The 21,342-nt window shown below is 37.3% G+C and overlaps 1 protein-coding gene across 4 annotated transcripts in view; it reads right to left on the bottom strand.

Moving 5' to 3' along the window:
- The window catches only part of FRMD3 (FERM domain containing 3), a 141,124-nt gene that overhangs the window by 63,108 nt on the left and 56,674 nt on the right, over positions 1-21,342 (bottom strand). For 3 of the 4 annotated variants that reach the window (XM_069879980.1, XM_069879981.1, XM_069879979.1), the window contains exons 2-3: positions 15,769-15,873; positions 2,927-2,969 (exon numbers count right to left, since the gene is read on the bottom strand). In XM_069879980.1, the coding sequence (XP_069736081.1) occupies positions 2,927-2,969; positions 15,769-15,873 (148 nt within the window). Of the gene's footprint in view, positions 1-2,926; positions 2,970-15,768; positions 15,874-20,848; positions 20,943-21,342 lie in introns of those variants that run through there. The other variant, XM_069879982.1, reaches the window with a different exon arrangement.

Below are 21,342 nucleotides of genomic sequence, written 5' to 3' on the forward strand. Positions count from 1 at the left end.
TGGTAAAAAGGGCTGAAGCAAAGACCTAGACTTTATTCATTATGTTACACAAGTATTTCAGACGATAGAAAATGCAAAGGTAGATGGTGAGACAAAACAGATGCCAAGCCTTCATTCATCTTATGCTGCACCAGGACACACCTAACTATGGTTTCATATGTGATAAGACAAGAAATAAAATATTTTGGAAGATTACTTCATATCCCAGTATTACTAAATATGAACCTTAAGCAGTCTTTGCAAAAGCTAAAGAAATTTAAATGGACTGTGTCACATATGAACTTATGCAGTCTTCAGAGCGTCAAACATACAACATTCTATCACACCAACAGAAATGTACAGCTGCCAAGTTGTGATTTCTGTACAGACTGACTATATCCAGACTATATATGCTTGAATGATTCATGTACTACTGAGGCCCATTGCAGTACTTACTGAAATTTGTATTAGAACACTACAACCAGTCATTAATTTTCTGCTCTGAATATTTTTAAATATTGAGCTGCATGAATTAATACACTGAAAAACTTGTTACTATGCTGCGGGAAAGTGAAGTTTCCCACAAACCGTAGCTGAGATCAAGCACAGAGCATTTTTCAAATTTTGCTCCAAAACATATGTAAATCTGAGCATTCAACTGAATTTAGAATATTTTGAATCATTAGTATTAATGCAACATACTCTTGCGTCAGAAGAAATGGAAGTCCCTTCTTACAAAACAGATCATTTCACTGTTTTCTGAATTCCTTAGTGGCAAAGAAAGAAAAGGAAACCTAAATCTAATGTAGTCACTGCAAATAGATTTTTGCCACAATTTCCCTTAGGAATTGTATACATAATGTATATTCTATTAACCAATCCCTTAATTGCTTTGGTTTTTACACCTGCGAACAATTTCAGTGCTCACTCAGTTCACCTGAGAGACTGATGCTTTCCAAATGCACATCAGTTATTGCTTCCTCTGAGTCTAAAGCTTTTCATAATTAAACTCAGCATTTTTAGATAAAAGATGAATCAAACTTGAAATTGTTTATTGTTCTACATCAATGTACCATATATTTAGAAAAATAAATCAAGAAGTTTCTGATGTGAAATGCTTAAGAACACATTCTAGAAATCCAGGGGAGCAAAAGGTATATATATACACATATAAGTTAATGCATAGACTACAGGGATTCTACCCACATATAGATCTTCTAGTATTTTTTCTGTAAAGTATTATTGTAGCAACTGAAGTCCTTCCCTGTGGCAAAAGATAAAGTTGCACTGGAATTAAACTGAAGTCACTCATGAAAAGCCAACTGCATAGCTAATTCTACTTCTACTTCTTTGTCCTGAATCTCAAGGAGATAACAAAATGTCTTTGTTAGTGTCTCATTCTGTTTAGCTGTTGTTGTTGAGACCTTTCCAATATGATAAATAACCTCATACTAGCTGCATTTTATTTTGCTTTTTTTCTATGCATTCAATTTTCAGTCTTCAGAGTTTTCACTAGGATTCTACTCCAAAAGCCACACTAGTCCTCTGATGAGACCATCACATCACTACATCTATTGAACTTACGGAGAACCATCAATCACATCTAGGCAACATCTATATGCAGATAGAGTTGTTTTAAATAAATCAAAATACTCTCAGTGCATCTGTTGCCAGAGTTCCTGAATAGGTTGTGATGCAAAGCACAAGAAGCACGAGCCCTTGCCCTTGCCCTTTGTTGGGTGAAAGCAGTCATACAATTGCAGATTACAGAATACTTTGAGGAAACTCTGTTCTATGTTTGATAAAAAATTGGAAAGAACAAAGAGATAAAGATAATTTTTAATTATTACAGTCCTTTTTTCCATTCACAAGCACTGCAGAGGAGCACAATCTAGTTTTAGCTTGATGTTCTTGAACTGATTTTTCACCAGACAACACTCCAGCTACCTGAAGACGAGATATAAAGAGTTCATACTGAACATGCTAGGTGTATGTGTGTGTGCTTATATACATGCAAAAGAATATATATTGGGATGTATACTATTACTGCATTAACGGAAGAATTTCTTGAAGTATTCCATGTAGACCAGCCGACACCCAGGATTATTATTTTATAGATATTAGACAATCTCTTAAGCCTCATCACATTCTAGAACAAATACATTATCTCCCACACAAAAGACACCTTGTACTCATGCTTAAAACAGAAAATTGTATAGAAAGGGTATGTGAGTAAAATTCTCCCTCGTTTCACAAATGAAGTCTCCAGAACTGTCAAATAAACACTTTCTTCCACTGCTGGATACAAACTTTAGAGTAGAAAAGTAGCTGTTTTCTGAGAAGTCTTCACAGCTGGCTCACTTAATGGAAAAAGTGCACCAGACCATAACATTTCAAAATGATAATTAAAATAGTAATTCCTACTTTAGGGAATCTTTTTTAAATAACAAATGTCATTTTCCAGTTGCCTATGGCAGGAGCTCACCACTTAACCAATAGCACTTGAGTATGCTGGGCTGTAACACTGACCTCAAACCAATGCTCTGCATTGTCAGGAAGCAGGGTGTAGTGAAAAGAAAACAAACTAGAAAGAGCCAGAAGCAGATGGCCACACTCCGTATTTTATTGCCAACTCACACTGGCTGATAGTGTCTGACTGTGAATGAGAGACGGAATATACAGGTCTTCCCACCAGATCTGCCACCCCACACATATCACCTGGCCTCTGGCTCTAGTCTTAAGCAGTAAGGGAAAGCTCCTGATGAGCAGAGCACTGTGAGATAGTGAAATGAGGATAGCACGGAGTTCTTAGGAGTCCAGATACAACATGAAGGGCCTATTTGCACTAGGAAGTAAGTGAAGCATATTTTACATTACTGCATGGAAGCACAGGAAAACCCTTGGGCATTTCAAAAGCAGTTTAAAAACATGAGCGCTCAACACTTACATTTCATTTGCTTGAAGATGGACTTGTTGGGCTCTAGCCAGTGCTGGAAAGGCAAAGCAGAGAGAAGAATTTAATATGAATCCTAGCAGACAGTATCATCCTTGGTAGATGTATGTGGTACCAAAAAACAGGAACTAGGATTTTTGTTTCACTGGAACATGCATAAACTGTAAAAAAAAAAATCCCCATACTGTTAGAATACTAGAATTGCACTGCATAAGCATATGTGCTGTTACCACTGCTTATAAGACGTAGTTGAGAAAAAAATCAGATAAATATTTCTAAAACAAATTTAAACAGGCTGTAAAGATTAGTTTGCAGCAAACATTTCAGCCTTAGCACTTTCATCCCCTTTTTTGCAGAACAATGATCACATTGACAATAAGACTGACTACCCAGCAATGCTAACATCATCTGTTCATTAATGCTGTCTTCTACAATTCTTATAACTAAAGCATGTGTAAATAGCATATTCTCAATTAGCACCTTCAGAACGCAAGCTATTGTTCTTTTCTAGCAACAATTAAATATCTGAAGGGAAAAGTAAGAGTTTTCCATGAAATGTTTCTGATATGGACAGCCAGCAAACAACAGAGAAGTATGGATGCCTAGCAGCTGTTGTATAACTTTCCAGGGAAAGACTACAATGGCAGGAAAACTTTCATTTTCTTACTTTACTGGAAAAAAACCCTAAGAGTCTCAGATGCTCCTGTGATGAGAAGCCAGGCTGACATTTTAGTTAAGAGCCTTAGTGCATCTCCTGCTGACACTAACTGAACTGTTCAGGAGAATGTTTTGATTGACAGAAGAACATGCATTCGAGTGCCACTTCTGACCACAGCCAACAGCATTTATACTAGGATTTTTCCCGTAAGCAAAAAATCTCCACGCTAAAATGAGATTCGTGCTGCAGAAGCAGCTGGTCAAAAAGCTCAGCATTTAGCTTTAATAAGCATAATCAGCACTGGAAGGTCCTGCACTAAGGGGTTTCATGTTTAACCTTGTTCATTCTAGTCCTAAATCCCTATGGTCTACTGCAAAAAGAAACGTAGTATTTTTTAAACCATATTAAATACTTAAAGTATCATACATTAGCTAATATTGTTCCTGAAAACTTATAGTAATTCTGCTGAGAAAGGTCAGTGCAAGATATTTTGTAGGTATTGTTAATAGCTTACAGAAACTTATTAGTTTAAAAATCATTACGTCTCAAGAATTCAGTCAAAATCAGGAGTGATTGTAAGCTGGTTTTCTGAAACACAATTTTTGACAAAACAAATACCCTGAAAAGAACATTTTCAAATATCTGTTGCTTATCTGCTATGGCTGCTCAGAATAAGCACTACTATGTATTTTTGTTCAAAGGTCAGTTACCACTGAGACTGATATGGAACCCTGGTACTCACAAACAAAACAAAAAAACAACCACACATAATCTCTTCACTTCTTCCCTCTCCCCAGTAAATTTCTTTTTTAAGGGAAAAGAAGAAAGAAACAGAATTGAAAAAGTAATGCCGGATTCAACAGCTTACCAGAAATATCTAGCTCATTTCACTCTTTTAGATTACACAGATACATTATTTATACATTTTGCTTTGAATAATGAAGGTGAAGGTTGTATAAAAAAAAGGTAAGGTAATTTAAGAAATTTAATACAGTCTGCAGTACTTTATAGGACACAATCGGGAGTTAATTCACAGACAGGAAACCAGTCAAGGCACACAGATCATAGAATCATAGAATGGGTTGGGTTGGAAGAGGCCTTAAAGATCATCGAGTTCTAACGGCTCTGCCATGGGCAGGGACACCTCCCACTAGATCAGGCTGCTCAAAGCCTCATCCAGCCTGGCCTTGAACATCTCCAGGGAAGTTGCACCCACAACTTATATAGGTAACCCATTCCAGTGCCTCACCACCCTCACAGTAAAACATTTCTTCCTAATAGCTAATCTAAATCTCCTCTCTTTCAGCCCAAAACCATCACCCCTCATCCTATCAAGGCAGTCCCTGATACAGTCTCTCCCCAGCTTTCCTGCAGGCTCCAATACACAAGCTTATTTTCCTTAACCTCTTCACATGCCCACCCCAACTCCACCAGGATATAGGCAGTCCTAGCTGAAAATTGAGACAGCAAAGAGAAACTTGGACAGTGAGTTATGCTGTAGAATTGTTTTATAGAACTGAGAGTTAAGAGGTATCCTACTATTTTTATCTAGGAGGAGCACAATGCAATTTCTTGGATAGCGTTTTTTGTAAGGCCAGGCTAAAATAATAGCACAGACCAGGTCAGCATTTACAACTGTTTGAAAAAGCCAATTACATATTCTAACAACAAGAAAAAAAAAATCTGATGTAATAAAAGCCACTTCACAAATATGAAACCCTCATGCTTCACCATATGAAAAATTAAACAGCGGAAACTTGCATGATAGTCCTAATGCAGTGCACCAACCTCCCTAGGAAAGCAGATTTAGCTAATGTTCAAAATCAAACATGTTTCACTTAGACCTGATTTTCATGGGTTAAAAATTGATTGAAAAGACAGTGAACAATTAAGCAGTCTAGACTTTCACTTGGATTTCAAGGAACTGACAGGCAGTCAGTTTTATAAGCTCAGATTTCTGTGGTGCCCTTCTGCTGGTGGAAGATTGCAAATGTGTTGGCAATTCAGCTGAATATTCCATAAAGCTGAGCAGTTACTTTATAATTTGTGGAGATTTTCAAAGACACAGCAATTAGGTGCTTAATGCTCTCTGCGTGTCAAGGGAAGATAAACACCTAGTCATTGCCAGTACTTCTGAAAATAGCTAACCCTATGTTTGTTTGCTTCTTTCAATTTGAGTTTTAGGAAAGACTTTCCCCTGGGTACTTATCTTTCAGCCTTACAGCACTGACTATTAATAATTAATAACTATGCCACATCTCTACTATAGATTATTCATGCTATATTTAATCCAAGATTAATTAGCTGTTATAGCTAGGACCAGATAAAGGTTCCTATAAATTCATCAAAGATTTCTGCATGAATTTTCAATTGAAAAGCATCTGGCTTGCAAAATGTTTTTCCCATGTATCAATTTTTTTTTTTTTAATTTTGCTGATAAAGAAAAAAAAATCTTCAGATGAAAGGAAAACAACCATTTGAATTAGCTTGTCAGGACAAATTTTAACAGTATTTTGAACCTTCAACTGTAAAAAAATTTTATTACTACTCTATGCCACACTGTCTTGTGGGAACAAGTCATATGCGTTTCCAATTCTTTCTTGTCAGGCTAACATCTCATAAGATAAATAAACCAGAAAAACAAGTCAGATGTACACTTGGGGTTCTATGATCATTCTATGATCTTTAATTCCTCTCCTTGCAGTAAAATGTGTAAACTGGGGGCGGGGGGAGGAAACCCCAACAATCTTATAGCTTCATTTTTGCCACGCCTATTTCACACTTTTGTCCATAAAGGTTGCTTTAATTGGATGATGGCCTACAACCTCAAGCCGTCTTGGCTTTATACATGATAGTATTTAACAGCCATCACAAATCATTCCTGCAGGGTCTGAGATTCCCACTTCCTTCCTAGCATGTTAGCATCATGGTTATTACCCAATGGAGAAGAAAAGACTTTGATCCTAATCCAGCTGACTTCTGCTAGCAAGGACCCCATGAAGAGATTCACGTCCACCACTACCAGTTTCTAATCTCTTCTACCAAAACAAGCGTGGGTAGCAGCTGGGTATCAATGGGTATAGTCAGGCAAATGTCCTCACAGAAGCAGAAGCAGAGAGAAAGATACTTACGGAGCTGGAATGTCAGTCATGGGATAACTACAGAGTTTTGGTGCTTCAGGTGCCAGTGGTGAGTAAGCAAACTATTATGGATATCAATTTTTGTCCTGAGATCCTAAAATATGCTGAGAATTGCCTTCTGACTAACATTTCATTGCAACTGCATGCTGTGTTTCAGACTAGTGCAATTTTTACTTTGTAAATAAAGCCCTCAGCAGTGATCAGCCTTTAAGTGGCACTGAGTAGTGATTAGCGAGGCCAGGTGTGTTCTTGCTTACCCACAAATGCTGAGCAGCTGATGTGTTTCTAGCTTCCTCAGCAAAAGCACAGGATGAGCAAGGACACCTTGCCAGGGTGAAAACAATTCTAGGAAGTCAATTTAACTCCACAAACACTGATATACTTTATTAGTAAAAATGCATCAGCCAACAACCTGTTTCAAAGTTATTCACTGGGAAGATCAGACAGGACTGAGCTCAGTCTCTGTATAGCAAAGCACTAAGGGTTTTAGAATAAGAAGCATGGAGGAAAGAGGACACAGTGTCCCATATCTATTCCTATAGACTTTGTAATGGATCAGATGCTCATTCTCCCACCATTCTTCCTCTAATTTCCAACACCTGTCTTACAGTGCAAAAATGTGTCCTCCAGTCTCCTCTTCCTATGGACTCATGCGTAAGACTGGCATAAACCAAAGTCAACCTCCTAAAAAACAGCCAAGCCAAAAGCAGGTACTTGGGGCCTGACTCACCCTAAGTTCAACGAAATTATTTAAAAGTCTCTCACTTCCTGCAACATGAGAGGCTTTTGAGTTAGTCCCTGTGTTTGCCAGAGAATCAGTAGTGAAAGGGAAATCAAAAGTGGCCAAATGCTGTGAATATTTAAATCCTCCTCTGCAAGCAATGCTCAGTCAAGTGCTCAGATGTACATATAGTAAAACAGAATCAGAAGAACCTGCAGATGTCACAAGAATATTCTGGCTAGGCAAGGACTGGATTTGAAGACTTTTTAGTGGACAGAAGAGAGAAAGAGAATGGATATATACACTGAAACACTGATAGAAAAGTAATACAATTAATTTTATTTAAAACTCAGTCCTACATTAATCTTGAAAATTAATACCTAACCTTTCCCTTGGACAAAAAGCTAATTCAAAATCAATTTGCTTTAGCCTCAAGGCAGGGACTTACACCAGGTCACTGCCTGGCAAAAGTCAAACTCAAAAAAAAATAGTAACAGTATCCAAAGCTAAGGGAAGCTCAGACAGGCAAATTAATCGAGTGCCCACTCTATACCAGCACAACAGATGTCGAATAAACCAGGGCACCCTGCATGTGTCCCTTTTCATACCCTGAGGCTGACACCATTTTTTTCATGCTTTCAAGAACCTCTGTACTAAGAATATCAATATTGCTCTATTGCAGCAAAGTAGCTGTTTCTCTGTATGGTTCCTAAAGTCAGGGCATCAGCTCTCATTAGTTGTTTGCTAAACAGAAGAAACATCATAAATTGCCATCACAAAAGTTAATCTGGTCCAGAAAAAGTGCCATACACTGGAACAGTGTGATTCTGAGCTGAAATTTATTAAAAAAAATTACAAATACTTACTCTTATACATATTACACTATAATACTCAAAGAAACTCCGGTGGTGTAAGCTGGAGTTGTTCAATCTATCCATGACCTCTAAATCAGCTGAACATCCAGCCATAACATCTGCATATAATGATGTATGCATGAGCAACCAGATTCACAACTGATGGAAAAAACATCTTTATTTTCATTAAAATAGCCTCCAGAATAATTTGGTTTACAAGGTTACTGATCTTCATACAAGATACTTACTATCATTACTGCTGTATTAAGTGTACATGTATATTCAAATTAGTGTTCAACTGTGTCAAGATTTTGCTTAGTACATAAATACACCTTTACTGGTAAGCACAAGTATTCATTTAACTAAGGAATTTTTCAGTGAAAATGGCCCAAAGCAAACATTTAGAAACTAAGTATAAGAGTAGTTCCCATTTTGTTCACTGGGCTTTTTCCACCAGCCTCCATTACAATTTGTTCATAAGTCTTTATAGGTTTTCACCAATTTGTCCAAACACTTTTTTTTTAACACTTTAAAAAGTATTTTTGGCAGCTACAACAATGGATTTTATTACTAGGTATGGTATTTTTAAAACTACTTCTCAATACCAATTGCTTCATAACTTCCTTAGATGCATTTTAGTTCTGTTATAAGAATTATGGGACAATCTTTCCCTGATCACTATCGCCAAGCCATTTTATATTGTATCATTCACTCTCATCCTCTCTTGCTCCTTGTCTTGCTCTCTCTCACTAATTCTCTTTTGCTCATGTCTTTTCCTAGATGGCTTATTCTAGTATAATCCATCTCTCTTCATGAGATTCATTTCTATTTGACACCATTCTCATGGTCACCTTTGTTCCTTTTCTATTTCTACTATATCTTTTTGAAACAGCATGACCTGAACTGCACACACCACCCACGGTCACAGCAAGACTTCGTGTAAAAGCACAAGATTTTTGTGATTACTCTGTCCAGGAGAAGAGATCCGAATGCACAGAGAAGCACTCGCATTTTAATTAACTCATGGCTCAGTCACTCCAGTTTTCAGCCCATAATTCTTCTGCTTGACCCCTTCAAAGAGAATGAAGAACTCTCAGATAGTTCTCTTTACATAGCTGTATGGATCATTAAACAAAGATAAAGCTTTGTTAAACTGAGTTTGCAAATTACCTGTTGTCTCCTTCTGCCAACCTTCGCTGCCCTCATATGGGACTAAATGCACATATTTAAGAACATGTAATAAATAGCAGTTGTTGCTGAAGCAGAGATCAGCTGCATCCAAGACTTGCTGATTCTTTCAGCTCTCTTTGATGAGGCAGTGCTGTACTTTTGTGTATACATCCCATCAAAAACAGAATTGCTACTTTATCATAAAGAAATGCATTACTCACTGACAACTCCAGTTTCCTTCACTAGTAAATATTGGGACAATGCTGAACAACTGAGGTTATAGGATTAAAGAAATACTCTAGTTCTATTACATTTTTTTGAAACAGCGTGACCTGAACTGCACTGCAGGACCATTGGAAGTGATGTACTCTAAAATACAAACGGGACGCCTCAGCAGCCTTGCTAGTGAAATAAACACGTAGTCTGACAAAGAACTAGAACTGTATTTGCAACAGTTCTCTAGGGGGAGTTTGGCAGGAGTTCCAGCAAATCTGTACTGCACAATGTCATCTAAAATGATGCACAGAGCCAGGCTCTGTACCCTGGGGAAGTCAGAAAATCCCAGTGTACTCACAGCCACCATTCAAAATTGGCTGCCTGGTTCAAGTGTATTCATACAGCAGTTTCACTGATTTGAAAGCTTTGTTTTTATACTGACGGGCACACACACATGGAGTTAAAACCACTGCACTGCTGTGTTGCTCCTGGACAACACTGCAGCACATCCAAATGACAAAGCAACTTAAAGCTCCAGGGTGATTAGGATTTCAAGCATTATGATTTCAAACACTTGTACAGGGAGTGGTGTGACTTCACAGTTGCTTTGGGGCCCTACAAAGCCTTTACCTAATGCCTAACGCTTCCGACCTACCCCATGGCTAGCTCCAAGCTATTTCTGCCTAACAACTACCTCATAACTTTCACAATCAAAAACATGATTGCAAGCACCTGCTCAAATCCAAAACACAAAATGAGGTGTTCAGTCAGTCCAGAGTACCTGGCACAGAATTAGCCATGCTCTATTTCCTCAAGAGTGAGACTGTGATACCTGGCCTCAATATATAACAGTTAGTACATGAAAATATACCAATAGGTAGCTCCTGGAGAGAATCAGTAACACCTCCTCCAGGTATGTCTCAGGCTTGAAACTACTTATTTCTAAAAAATACAAGCTCCAAATTATAATTTCTGGGTTCTTACAGTCTCTCTCAGCCCTCTCTGAATTCCCTATGGAGTGTTTTTACTCTACAGCATTTCACTCAATTATAAGAATAATAAGGTTTTATCCACTGATGTGGCAGCTAATCTTCATGAAAACTTGAAGTAACTTACTGTTTGAGACCTATATCCCCATCCAAATGTGACCAAAACTGGCTTCAGAAGTTACTACAGTTGAAAGTCAAGGAGAAAGGCAATGGACTCCACACGCCTAATTTTCATAGAAATCCAGGTAAAAAATTCAACAGTTAATATATGAACACTAGGAACTCAACTGTTCCCAGCATAGTACCATTAGACATACAACAGTATACTGCAATTTACTTCTACTACAATCCTGGCTTTTCTGAAGCCATCCTAAGGCATAGTTTCTCCAAAGGAACATCCAAACATGACATTAGAAGACAAGACAGCAGATATGGTGTAAAGCCCAGAGTTTTTAACTGCCAGTTAAATGTGAGGTCATTGGCATTGTTACTCTCTTGTATATCCAAATATATATACAAAAAAGCTGTTAAGAGAGTCTTCCAGATTCTTTTTTGCTCTGGAATAGAAAATGGAAAGCTATAGAAAATTTTACAAAGTTTACATGTCCCTAAAATATCCACACACATTTATTTAGGCAAAAGGAAAGAAGAATTATAAAATGGGGGCTAAGGGAAGGAAGGAGTATACATTATAAGTTACTTGAAAAATAGCCTATAAAAACAACAGCTGTTTCCCGCCACAGTTTTCCCACATTTCAAAATTTTGTTCCAACCTAAGACAATTAGTCTAATTATCTACATTTTTCACACAGCCAGAAGTTCTAAATGTTCTAAACACAAATATTGAAACATTTCATTTGAAAAATCTGAAATATTGAAACATTTCATTTTTTAAACTCAGTCAAGTGTTTCAACACTCTGAAGTCAAAATGCCACATTTTGGTAGCATATTCTGAAAGAAGACATTTAGGATGAATTAAAGCTGATATTTTTGCCTGCTTAAGCTCCTTCAATAGATTACAAAACAAAAGGACTGCAAATTAGCTTTTGGAGAATTCTGCAACCTTTGCACAAAAAAAAATTACATACAAACACAAGGGAGGAAAGCATCACTGGGGAGAGTAAACGCCAGCAGGAGTAATTCTGCATAATATTATATATATATATGCATTTATATATATGTATGCATGTGTACTCTACATAACAATATATTGTTGTGCCATACAGCTTTACTATTCACAGAGCCAATCAAGAATAATTCATTAAAAGCTAGAATTAAATGCATAATTTTGGCAGTTTCACTTAGAACCACAGAACTCTTTCTGTGAAAAGACAGAGACTATGCAGTGGAATATAAACTACAACAGAGGCATTCAATACTTCCAAGAAAATAGGCAAAGCGACATGAATTGTATGCTACCTGCATCAGAATCAATGGCAACTCTCCTAAAAAAAAAATCTAAAGCTTTCTTATTTCAGCTTTTAGTACATATTCTTTGGAAGAAGCTTCAGATTATGGCACCTATTCTCTTATTTCAGTCAATCTCTAATTTAAACTCCTTCCGTAAAGCTAGAGAGACCTCCCTTAAAATTCACTACAAAACTAGTTAAAAATGTTGCCCCATTGCCTCAATTATGGCTGTTCCAGATGCTGCAGCTCATGTTGGCTTAATTAATAAACCATTTCTCTTGCTTAAACATTCTTTTTCTTTCCACTTTACACTCTGATGCATGTATTATATTCTCTTATCCTTTGTTTTGCTGCACTGAATGGGTAGTAACCTTCTTAATATCATCTCAAAAACAAGCCCTCCATTCTCTTTGTCTTTCTAATACTCCTTCTCCTGATTCAGTTAAATTGATCTTTCTTAAACACAGACATCTAGATCAAAATAGCAGAGGTGTAATGACATTAATACTCCCCTGAAAATACAATACTGAGAAAGGGCAAACAAAGTATTGTCTTTCATCATTAGTCACATGATGCTGGTGGCTCATTACCAGAACCAGACCAAGCAATGTATGTCTTACTCATTGCCCCACAACTCTTCATCTGCCTATGGGGCATTAAAGTACATTGTCACACGTATTGTTGAACTGGCTTAGGGTGAATTATCACTTCCCTTCAAAGCAACCATTCTCAGTTAAGTCACCAGACTGAACTTTTTAAAGAAGCTCTTGGTGAATTCCGTCTACAAATCTTTACTGAGCTACTGGTTTTGTTTTGTAATACATTTAACCAACCCATAAGAAGGTACTGCAGGAAATGTCTCTCACATTTTCCTTGGTGGGCCCGCAAAAATTCCACAGAAATCTCTTTTATGGAGTTCTAAGTACTCTTTCATGTAAGGTGACCATAATGATATGACATTCCTCCTGTGACTCCACTACAAGTTATGCATGCCGCAGCTCATTTCTGTAACCACATACCTAAACAATTACTACTCAGTAATCCCAGGTGTTTTTGCTACAGTGAATTTCAGGCAGCTAAAGTCACAACTGCTACAATACAAAACTGAGGGAAGAGCCACCACCTGTGTCATTGTTTCAAAATCATTATTTCTTCCACTCTTTTAATGAGCCACTTACTGAAGAACTTTACCTAGCTACAACACTTGAGCCCCAGCATAATTATTCATAAAGTCCCATGCTTGTTATGCTACTAGGAAATTGTTAGTTAGTATGTTTCTTTAAGATCAGAAAAAGATCAGAACAGTCTTCTGCTGATGGCAGAATTGTAATTACAGATTCACAGTTTTCCTGCAGCTGACTGGGAAGTATTCACACATCTGTATATGACACAGAAGTAAGACTCTGGTAAATTAACCTCAATAACATAAGAGATTCTAAATGGCCAGATAACATAAACCCAGTATCCTTTCATAATAATGTTTGTCTACAAACATTATCAGTCTCTAGAACTACCTGAAAGGAGATTGTAGAGAGGAGGGTGCTGGCCTCTTCTCCCAAATGACAGGGGACAGGACAAGAGGGAATGGCCTCAAGCTCCGCCAGGGCAGGTTTAGGCTGGATATCAGGAAAAAATTTTTCACAGAAAAGGTCATTGGGCACTGGAACAGGCTGCCCAGGGAGGTGGTTGATTCACCTTCCCTGGAGGTGTTTAAGGCACGGGTGTATAAGGCGCGGAGGGGCATGGTTTAGTGTTTGATGGGAATGGTTGAACTCGATGATCCGGTGGGTCTCTTCCAACCTGGTGATTCTATGATTCTATGAAAATAGCTTATTTTGATGAATAAAGAAATGTCCCTTTTAATTCATGTTCTAACTCATGAAAGAGTTTAAAACCCAGATTCCGTACCCAATTAGAGAAGTTATCCACATGATTAACAATGCAAGAGTAATTATAAATCAACATTAAAAATATATGTATGGAAAAGCTTGAGAAGTTCGCTTAACAAAATCCAACCAGAGAGCAGGTCAGTTGTTATAAGCCATGCTACTACACAGGATGGCCACTGGATTCTTAGTTGTTGGATATAAAGGGAAATGAAGACCTAAGATGTTTTAGATAAGAACATAAATGTTTTCTCAGGTTCTCTTTTACTACTAACCAAGAGCAAATTCTGTATAACCTTCCATAAGCTTAAGATAGAATTAGCCGTACTACAGGAGGTAAAAAAACCAGCATAGCCAACACAAATAAGATACTGCAGCAAAGCTGTCAATACAGTTAACAGCACTTTGAAACATGCGAGTCACATAAGGTATGATATAAGAGGCATCCCAGTCAGGGGTTGTAGAGTTTTTTCTTAAGCATCACTTTTAAAAAGTATGCTGCCAAAAGAATTAACTGTTTTACTAAAAAGAGTCTTGATTGCTGTTTAGTAAAATAACTTTTCTGTAGCAATTTTTGAGTGACTGTCAGAGAAAAGCATAACAAAAGCAAGTATTCATTAAGTTCTCTCTAATTATAGCCTAGCACTCCACCTACTTCTCCTATCAATTCCAATTAGGTGAACATCCCTATAATGTTAAGGATTGTGAAGAATTAAGCACACTGGTCAGAATTAGTGCTAATTATTTTAATTCTAAAAAGGAGGATGTAATGAAAATGACCTGCTGCAACTTTGCAAGGGTACTGCAATTCTATAACGTTGAGCAGAGGGTGATTTCCTTATTCCAGTGATTTTTCACAAAACTAGTTACGGTGTAGCCACAGGCACCCAGCAAAATATTTTTCTCTCATAAATCATTGCGGCTTCAAACTGATGATTGTTTACAGAGATTAAATGCCAGTATATGTCCCCATGATATTTGAAACCATACCTGTCTTAAACCCAAGACCAGCAAGACCTCACAGTGAAGATGCAGTTCTGAATTTCACTGTCTGAGGACTTCTGCTTCCTGTGCTGACCATTCTTTCCTATTTTCAAACAGTAGCAATCATCTGAAACCAAGCAGGGAGTAGTAGTAGGAAATCACCTACAGAACACAACCTGCAGGACCACCTTCCACTTAAAAGAGATTACTTATCACTGTCCACACAAAGACACAGAGCATAGCCCTGTAAATTTTGTTGCACAAACGTAAAGGTGCTTCAAGGGACAACTAACCTGAAGAATCCCCTACAACCTGACAAATCATACCTGTTTTATTTATCACAGATATCTAAGTCCATGTGCCCTGTGAAAAAGTGAAGCACAATAACTACTTTTAGTTGTTGAACTCAATAGGATTCCTGCCCATATCTCCCAATCGTATCTCCTAAGATATGACCATATCTGGTCGTATCTCCTAAGAAGCATATTCTACAGAAAACCAGAAATCCTAAATTCCAGTGCACTGCTGAGCCTGGAGTTACCCTGCACTACCTCTGAGTAGTGTCTATAGATCTTTTCTATTTTCAGTACCTGGAAGAACTATACAAATCAGAATATATCAATTTACCTGAAACTAAATACACGAATTGAGGGGAAAATTTATTTAATAGTGCCACATTAAGAATTCCAGCCACAGTATAAACCCTCAAAGATATCTAACTTTACAGTAGAACTTGCCTGCTGGTTAAAAAAAAAATCAATTTAGCATCACTTAAAATCAAATGTAGTGAAGAGTTCATATACATACCCTCTGCTTCTCAGGGTCAACGTATCGAATGCCAAAATAGTCTTTTTCCAGCAAGCTGTAATAGTTGCAGATGTGATCTATGAGAAACTGACCTTTAGTTTCCCGCTGTAAAAAGAGAAATAATTGATATATTATTCTGAGTATGCTGAACTTGCTGTCTATAAATATTAAAACATCTAATCCAAATGTCAAGGAAAATAGCACATGAAATTTTTTGTTATTCAGATGAGGACAGCGACTTAAGCATCTCCTCTAATACATGCAGGATATTAGTGATCAATACGTTCCCTGTACATTCACAAATAGATTAATTAATAAAATATTGCCATTACTCCTGCCTCAGGAAAACTCATGCTACTCTAATAGCTGCACATTTACAGCATTTAATATATTAGTAGTAACCCTAATTCCTCCTGATGCTCTAAGGGCATAAGGTATAAACATTTACATACGGAATTCCTAAACATTGTGTTGGTTTTTTGAATCCCCCAAGTTTGCAAGCAGTTTTGGCAGTGAGTGCTTTACTGGATCTTTATGCAAGGCCCACAGCAAGAGAGACCAAATATTTAATTCCCAGACAGCACTACAATAAAAATACCCAAATCACTGACAGATGTGTTTTCATCTTTGCATTGTCACTGGGTAAAAAAAGCCTTAAAGAAACTTACAGTACATGTGATATTTAATTAACAACCTCATTTTTTATTTCTGCTTGCTTCAATCTCAGTACTGTGTTTCATCTCTCCTTAATCTACTGCATGATATGGAAAACCTACACAAATTTTCACATTTCTTCTGATTCAGCTAATGTGGAGTGGGTTGTTTTTTTTCAGAATGTGCATATTAACCCTGGGCTAAAGCTGTTTTCCTAAGACAGTCCACCTTAAACAGAGGTGCTTCACTGTGTCACAGTGTTAGGTCTCTGCATTTCTTTCCCACTGTCTGACTACCCTGGTCCTGCACTGAGGTGCCTGTACTGTGGACCAGGTAGCAAGTTTGCAAGGCTCTCCCCTTTACTGACATGATAAAACTTGAATCTAGCTCTTTAATGTCTACAAAATAGAAACTTCACAGGATATGCAATCGTATTATATATTAAAAAATCATATCATTGTACCTACAAATCACTCCTTGAAGACTTCTATGCTCTGCCTTATTCAAACTTTCTTTAAGAAGCTAACAGGAAATTTAAACCGTAAACAGTGTGGCTAGGCGAAAATGAACAGATGACTCCTACATTTCCCAACATACTTCACAAAATTGGACAAGCAGCTGAGGCAAAAACAGGGCTGTGACCTTTCTGAGGTCAGTCTAAAGGACAGAGGAAGCAATGGCCTCAAGACCACCAACGTCCAGTGACACTTGCTGCTTCCTATAGAGAAAATGAGACACATTTCAAGACTGGAGTATTAGAAAAAATGATACAATTAATGAGTTACTGCTCTATTTTCTTATCTTTACAATTAATACAGAATTACGTCATGGATACAGTCACTTGTCGTTTTGCTCCCATCACTGAACAAGTAGACTACTAGGAAGCATCTTCAGTTAAGGCACCAACAGAGAGCTGCGTGGCTCTTCCAGTGTGCTGGGGCTCTGGCAGCCATCCCTTTCCCTGTCACATGGACGTTCTCTCCTCATAAATTCACTTCCAGATACAAGGGAATTGCTAATTTCTCTACAGACTTCCTTTTCCTAGATGCAGGGGACTCCCCTTCTCTTCCTACTTCAATGGTATATCTTTGAGAGTGACAGTGACAGAGACTGCAACAGGCTACCCGCAGAGGCTGTGGAATCTCTTTCTCTGGAGATATTCAAAAGCCGCCTGGATGTGCTCTTGTGCAGCGTGCTGTAGGTGAACCTGCTTCAGCAGAGGGGTTGGACTAGATGATCTCCTGAGGTCCCTTCCAACCCTGACCATTTTGTCATGCTGTGATTCTGTGATTCCACTACTCCTTTCATCCTTCACCTTTAACTCCTACGTATTTAGCCCTCACTATATGTCCTTTACCCTTCCATATGCTGCTGCTTGCCTGGAGGATATCACTGCCTTGCCTGCACCATGGTATTTCTGTACTTTGTTTTCCTATTTTTAAACAGGCAATGTCAAAGGATGTTAACCCAATGTCTATTTTCTGCACATGCTCATTCAACCTCATGCTTAGTGGCCTGCACTGCTACCTTCTTCAGTGTAACTTAGCTCCATCATGTTTCTTTCTTTGATTGTTTCTTTTCAGGCTCGGGACATTTAAAAACTGATTTATTTGCTGCTAAGAGTGGTTAACACATTGACCTTTTTTTATACTGTACACAGTTACAAGCATAGGCATGCTAGTGATAGCATAAAGAAAACCTTCCTCAAAAGGCAAAGCTGTTACCAAGGGTTGAGAAGTACATAAAGAAAACTGCCATTCTCCCTGTGACTGACAAAAAAGTTCTGCACTTATACGCTCATATCCCAACGAAATCTTAGAAGTGTCTGCAAACTTTTGTGACTATATGATAAGCAAGACTGTCAAAATATTAAGACAAAACTGCACAGTGATGTTTCAATACAAAGACAGTAGGAAAAAAAATGAACACAGATGTAAAACTCAATTTGTACAATTTTAAGATGAATCCATAATGAACTAAGTAGAACTGGGGAATAACAGCTATTAGGTGATTCAGGTATAGTCAAACATGACAATACATTCTACTAACAGTAGAATAAAAAGAAAACCAGTTTTTAAACCATTGGAAATGAGGAAAACAGACTAGTCACATTTTCATCTGACAACATTAGAGTATGCTACTGGAAGAACAGTCAGTTAGTCTACTGCCTTCTATAGGTTCACATTCTAATTCACTGATTTAAGAAGTCCTTTGCTTCATGCACCTAAATAACCACAGAATCACAACATTTTTTTAGTTTTTGAGGAATCTGATAAAAGGCTCAGGCACATACAGTGTTCTACAACCTAGTAACAATGCTCTCTTTCTAAAATAAGTTAATGCCCTAGTTTTATTCCTTGAAAGATAAATGATGGAAATGAACCAAACAAAAAAGAGCAAACAAACAGAAGCCTCCAAGCTAGATTCATGCTCGAGGAATCCTTAAGCCATACATGGATAAACAAAGAGGACTAGTTATTAACCTCACCGTTGGTTAGTATATACTTCAGTTAATAGTGCTACTCAGTCAGGCTTTAAGTACCATGTGATTCATTACTAGATATTAAACAAAAGTAATAAAAGTCGCTAAATAGGCACATGTATAGTATGAGTGTTCTCATAAGAAGTTCTGTTCTAAACGCACCACTATTATACTTATTAAATACTTGCAATCTGAAAATTTTCAGATCATAATTGATACACAGAGGAAAATACTACATGGGGCACAAAGCATCTCAAGTCTGAATTCATAGTATTGTGGCAAGAAGGATGGGCAATGGCTGTTCAGTTGGTTTTCTGCAAATGGCATCCAGAAACTTTTTCTACATTTCTTAAACAATGCTCTGAATTCTCCTGAGCTTTACAATCTGATGATCTTTCTTGCCTCTTGTGTTCTTTGATACACTTATTATAGATAACAGTACAAAAGAATATATTAAATCCAAAGCTTATTCTAATTTGTGAAAAAATATAGATAAATTAAATTGGGAACTGCCAGTCAGCCACAACAGAGAACATGGATTTGGGTCACAGAATAATGAATATAAAACATTGCCTGAAATTTCAGATAGTTGCTATATAGCTTTCCAATTACACAATCCTTTAAAAACAAAACAAAACAAACAAAAACAAATCACAAGCCCTGCTACACCAGTAAAGTACTTTGCAGCAATTCAGAAAAACATTTTAATACTCCATTTCAGCATGTTTACCAAAGCACGAAAAAAAGTTACATGATTAAAAAAGCCATTATTTGAAACATTACTGAAAAACAACAACAGACTACAGGAAACTGAGAGCAAAAATCAAGTCAGATTTTTAAAAGCTCCACAGATGAAATCTTTGATAATTGTACCCATATTCACTTAGAAGTCATTAACTATTCTCAGATAGAGAAGACCAACCCAGGCAGAAACAAGAGTCATAAAAATGCTTCAGCAAGAGAACCAAAATGTCCTAGATTGTAATCATTACACTTTTCAATGAAAGAATAGAGTTAAACAAGTTACTTTTTTCTAAGTCCATTAATTCAAACGCAACATCTGGCTATCACAACTGAGATATATTCTCTTTCAGATTTCTGTAACCCATATTCTATGGAAAATGGTTTTTTTTAAATGGCCTTAAATGAAGTCCTGTAACATGGCTGTTCCACACACTCACACAAATATAGGCTTTTGGAGACTCCTATAACTAATGTGAGGAATTACTTTGATATGCCTAGGTAAATAGGCACAGACAAGATGGGTACGTTTTTCCTAAAGCTGTATTTGAATATCTGACCTTAATACCACTAAAATCCTAGAAACAAACTCTAGCACTCATCCAAGGGATATAATGCCTTGTAAATGACAGAATCCCTGAATACAGAAGGTCAACTTGCAAATAACTGTTAAACTCTGCTTTTTAAACTGGATCAGAAGTTTTCTTTTCTGTTGAAACAATTATGCATCAAATTAAACTAGCAGCTGTTGCAAAACAATTAAACAAAACAAGGGAAATTTGCCACTGCAACAAAACATGAAAACACAATCATACAGAATCCTCCGTTGATGAACTCATGGGACAACCTGAGTTTCTTCCTCAGCTCTAGGAACCAAGTAAAACACTGCAAACACACTTCATTTTCACTGTCACGATTATTACAGCTTCCATTTCTGCAACTCTGCAAATTCAAGACTGAGTAGCCCAATTCCTTGATAACCGCTCTGTTATACAGAAACTGAGCCCGACAAAGATCTCCATGGCTTTTGAGCAGTATCAGTCTAACATAATATCCCCATTTTGTGCATGCCTAGTGATTTGGGTTTTTTTTTTCCTAGCTTCTTTGTGCAACGTAAAAGGCAAGAGACAGTATATCTTGTTCTGCCAATTTAACTCTTCTCTGATGACGTAAAATGAGATAATAAAACACTGACTGTTTCACAATTCTGAAAGTGAGAGGAAAAACATTTACAGCAGTTTAAGATCTTGCATTCAGTGAAATGTCTTTCCTCTTTGCATCTGCTTCCCTGTATAGTTCTGTGTCTATTTAGGCGAATGTTGTCACAAGAAAGAGCAAGAGTTGCAGGTAAATTAAAATAAAATGCTTCTGCTCTGTTATCTAACCACTGAAGTCCTACCAGATGTGCTTATCTCTGTCAGGAAGCCACTGACATTACTAGGAAGGAGTGCAGTCATAAACACAGTATTTATTTTTACCAGGGACTTCAGTCCTCATTCCACAAGCATCTTTACTCTTGTGAACAGTTTCCAACAATGACTCTCTGTGTAGCTGTTCACGTACTTGTGCTAGCAAGACTCATGTAAATCCACCCCCAAACAAAAAAAAGTAAATGAAAAGAACAATTAAGCAAGTATTTCTGTTTAAACAACTGGAAAGTTCAGGCTCTCCGGCAAGGCAAGGACAATTTCTGGTTT

Source organism: Phaenicophaeus curvirostris, chromosome Z, assembly GCF_032191515.1.
Source record: "Phaenicophaeus curvirostris isolate KB17595 chromosome Z, BPBGC_Pcur_1.0, whole genome shotgun sequence".
Lineage (NCBI taxonomy): Eukaryota > Metazoa > Chordata > Aves > Cuculiformes > Cuculidae > Phaenicophaeus > Phaenicophaeus curvirostris.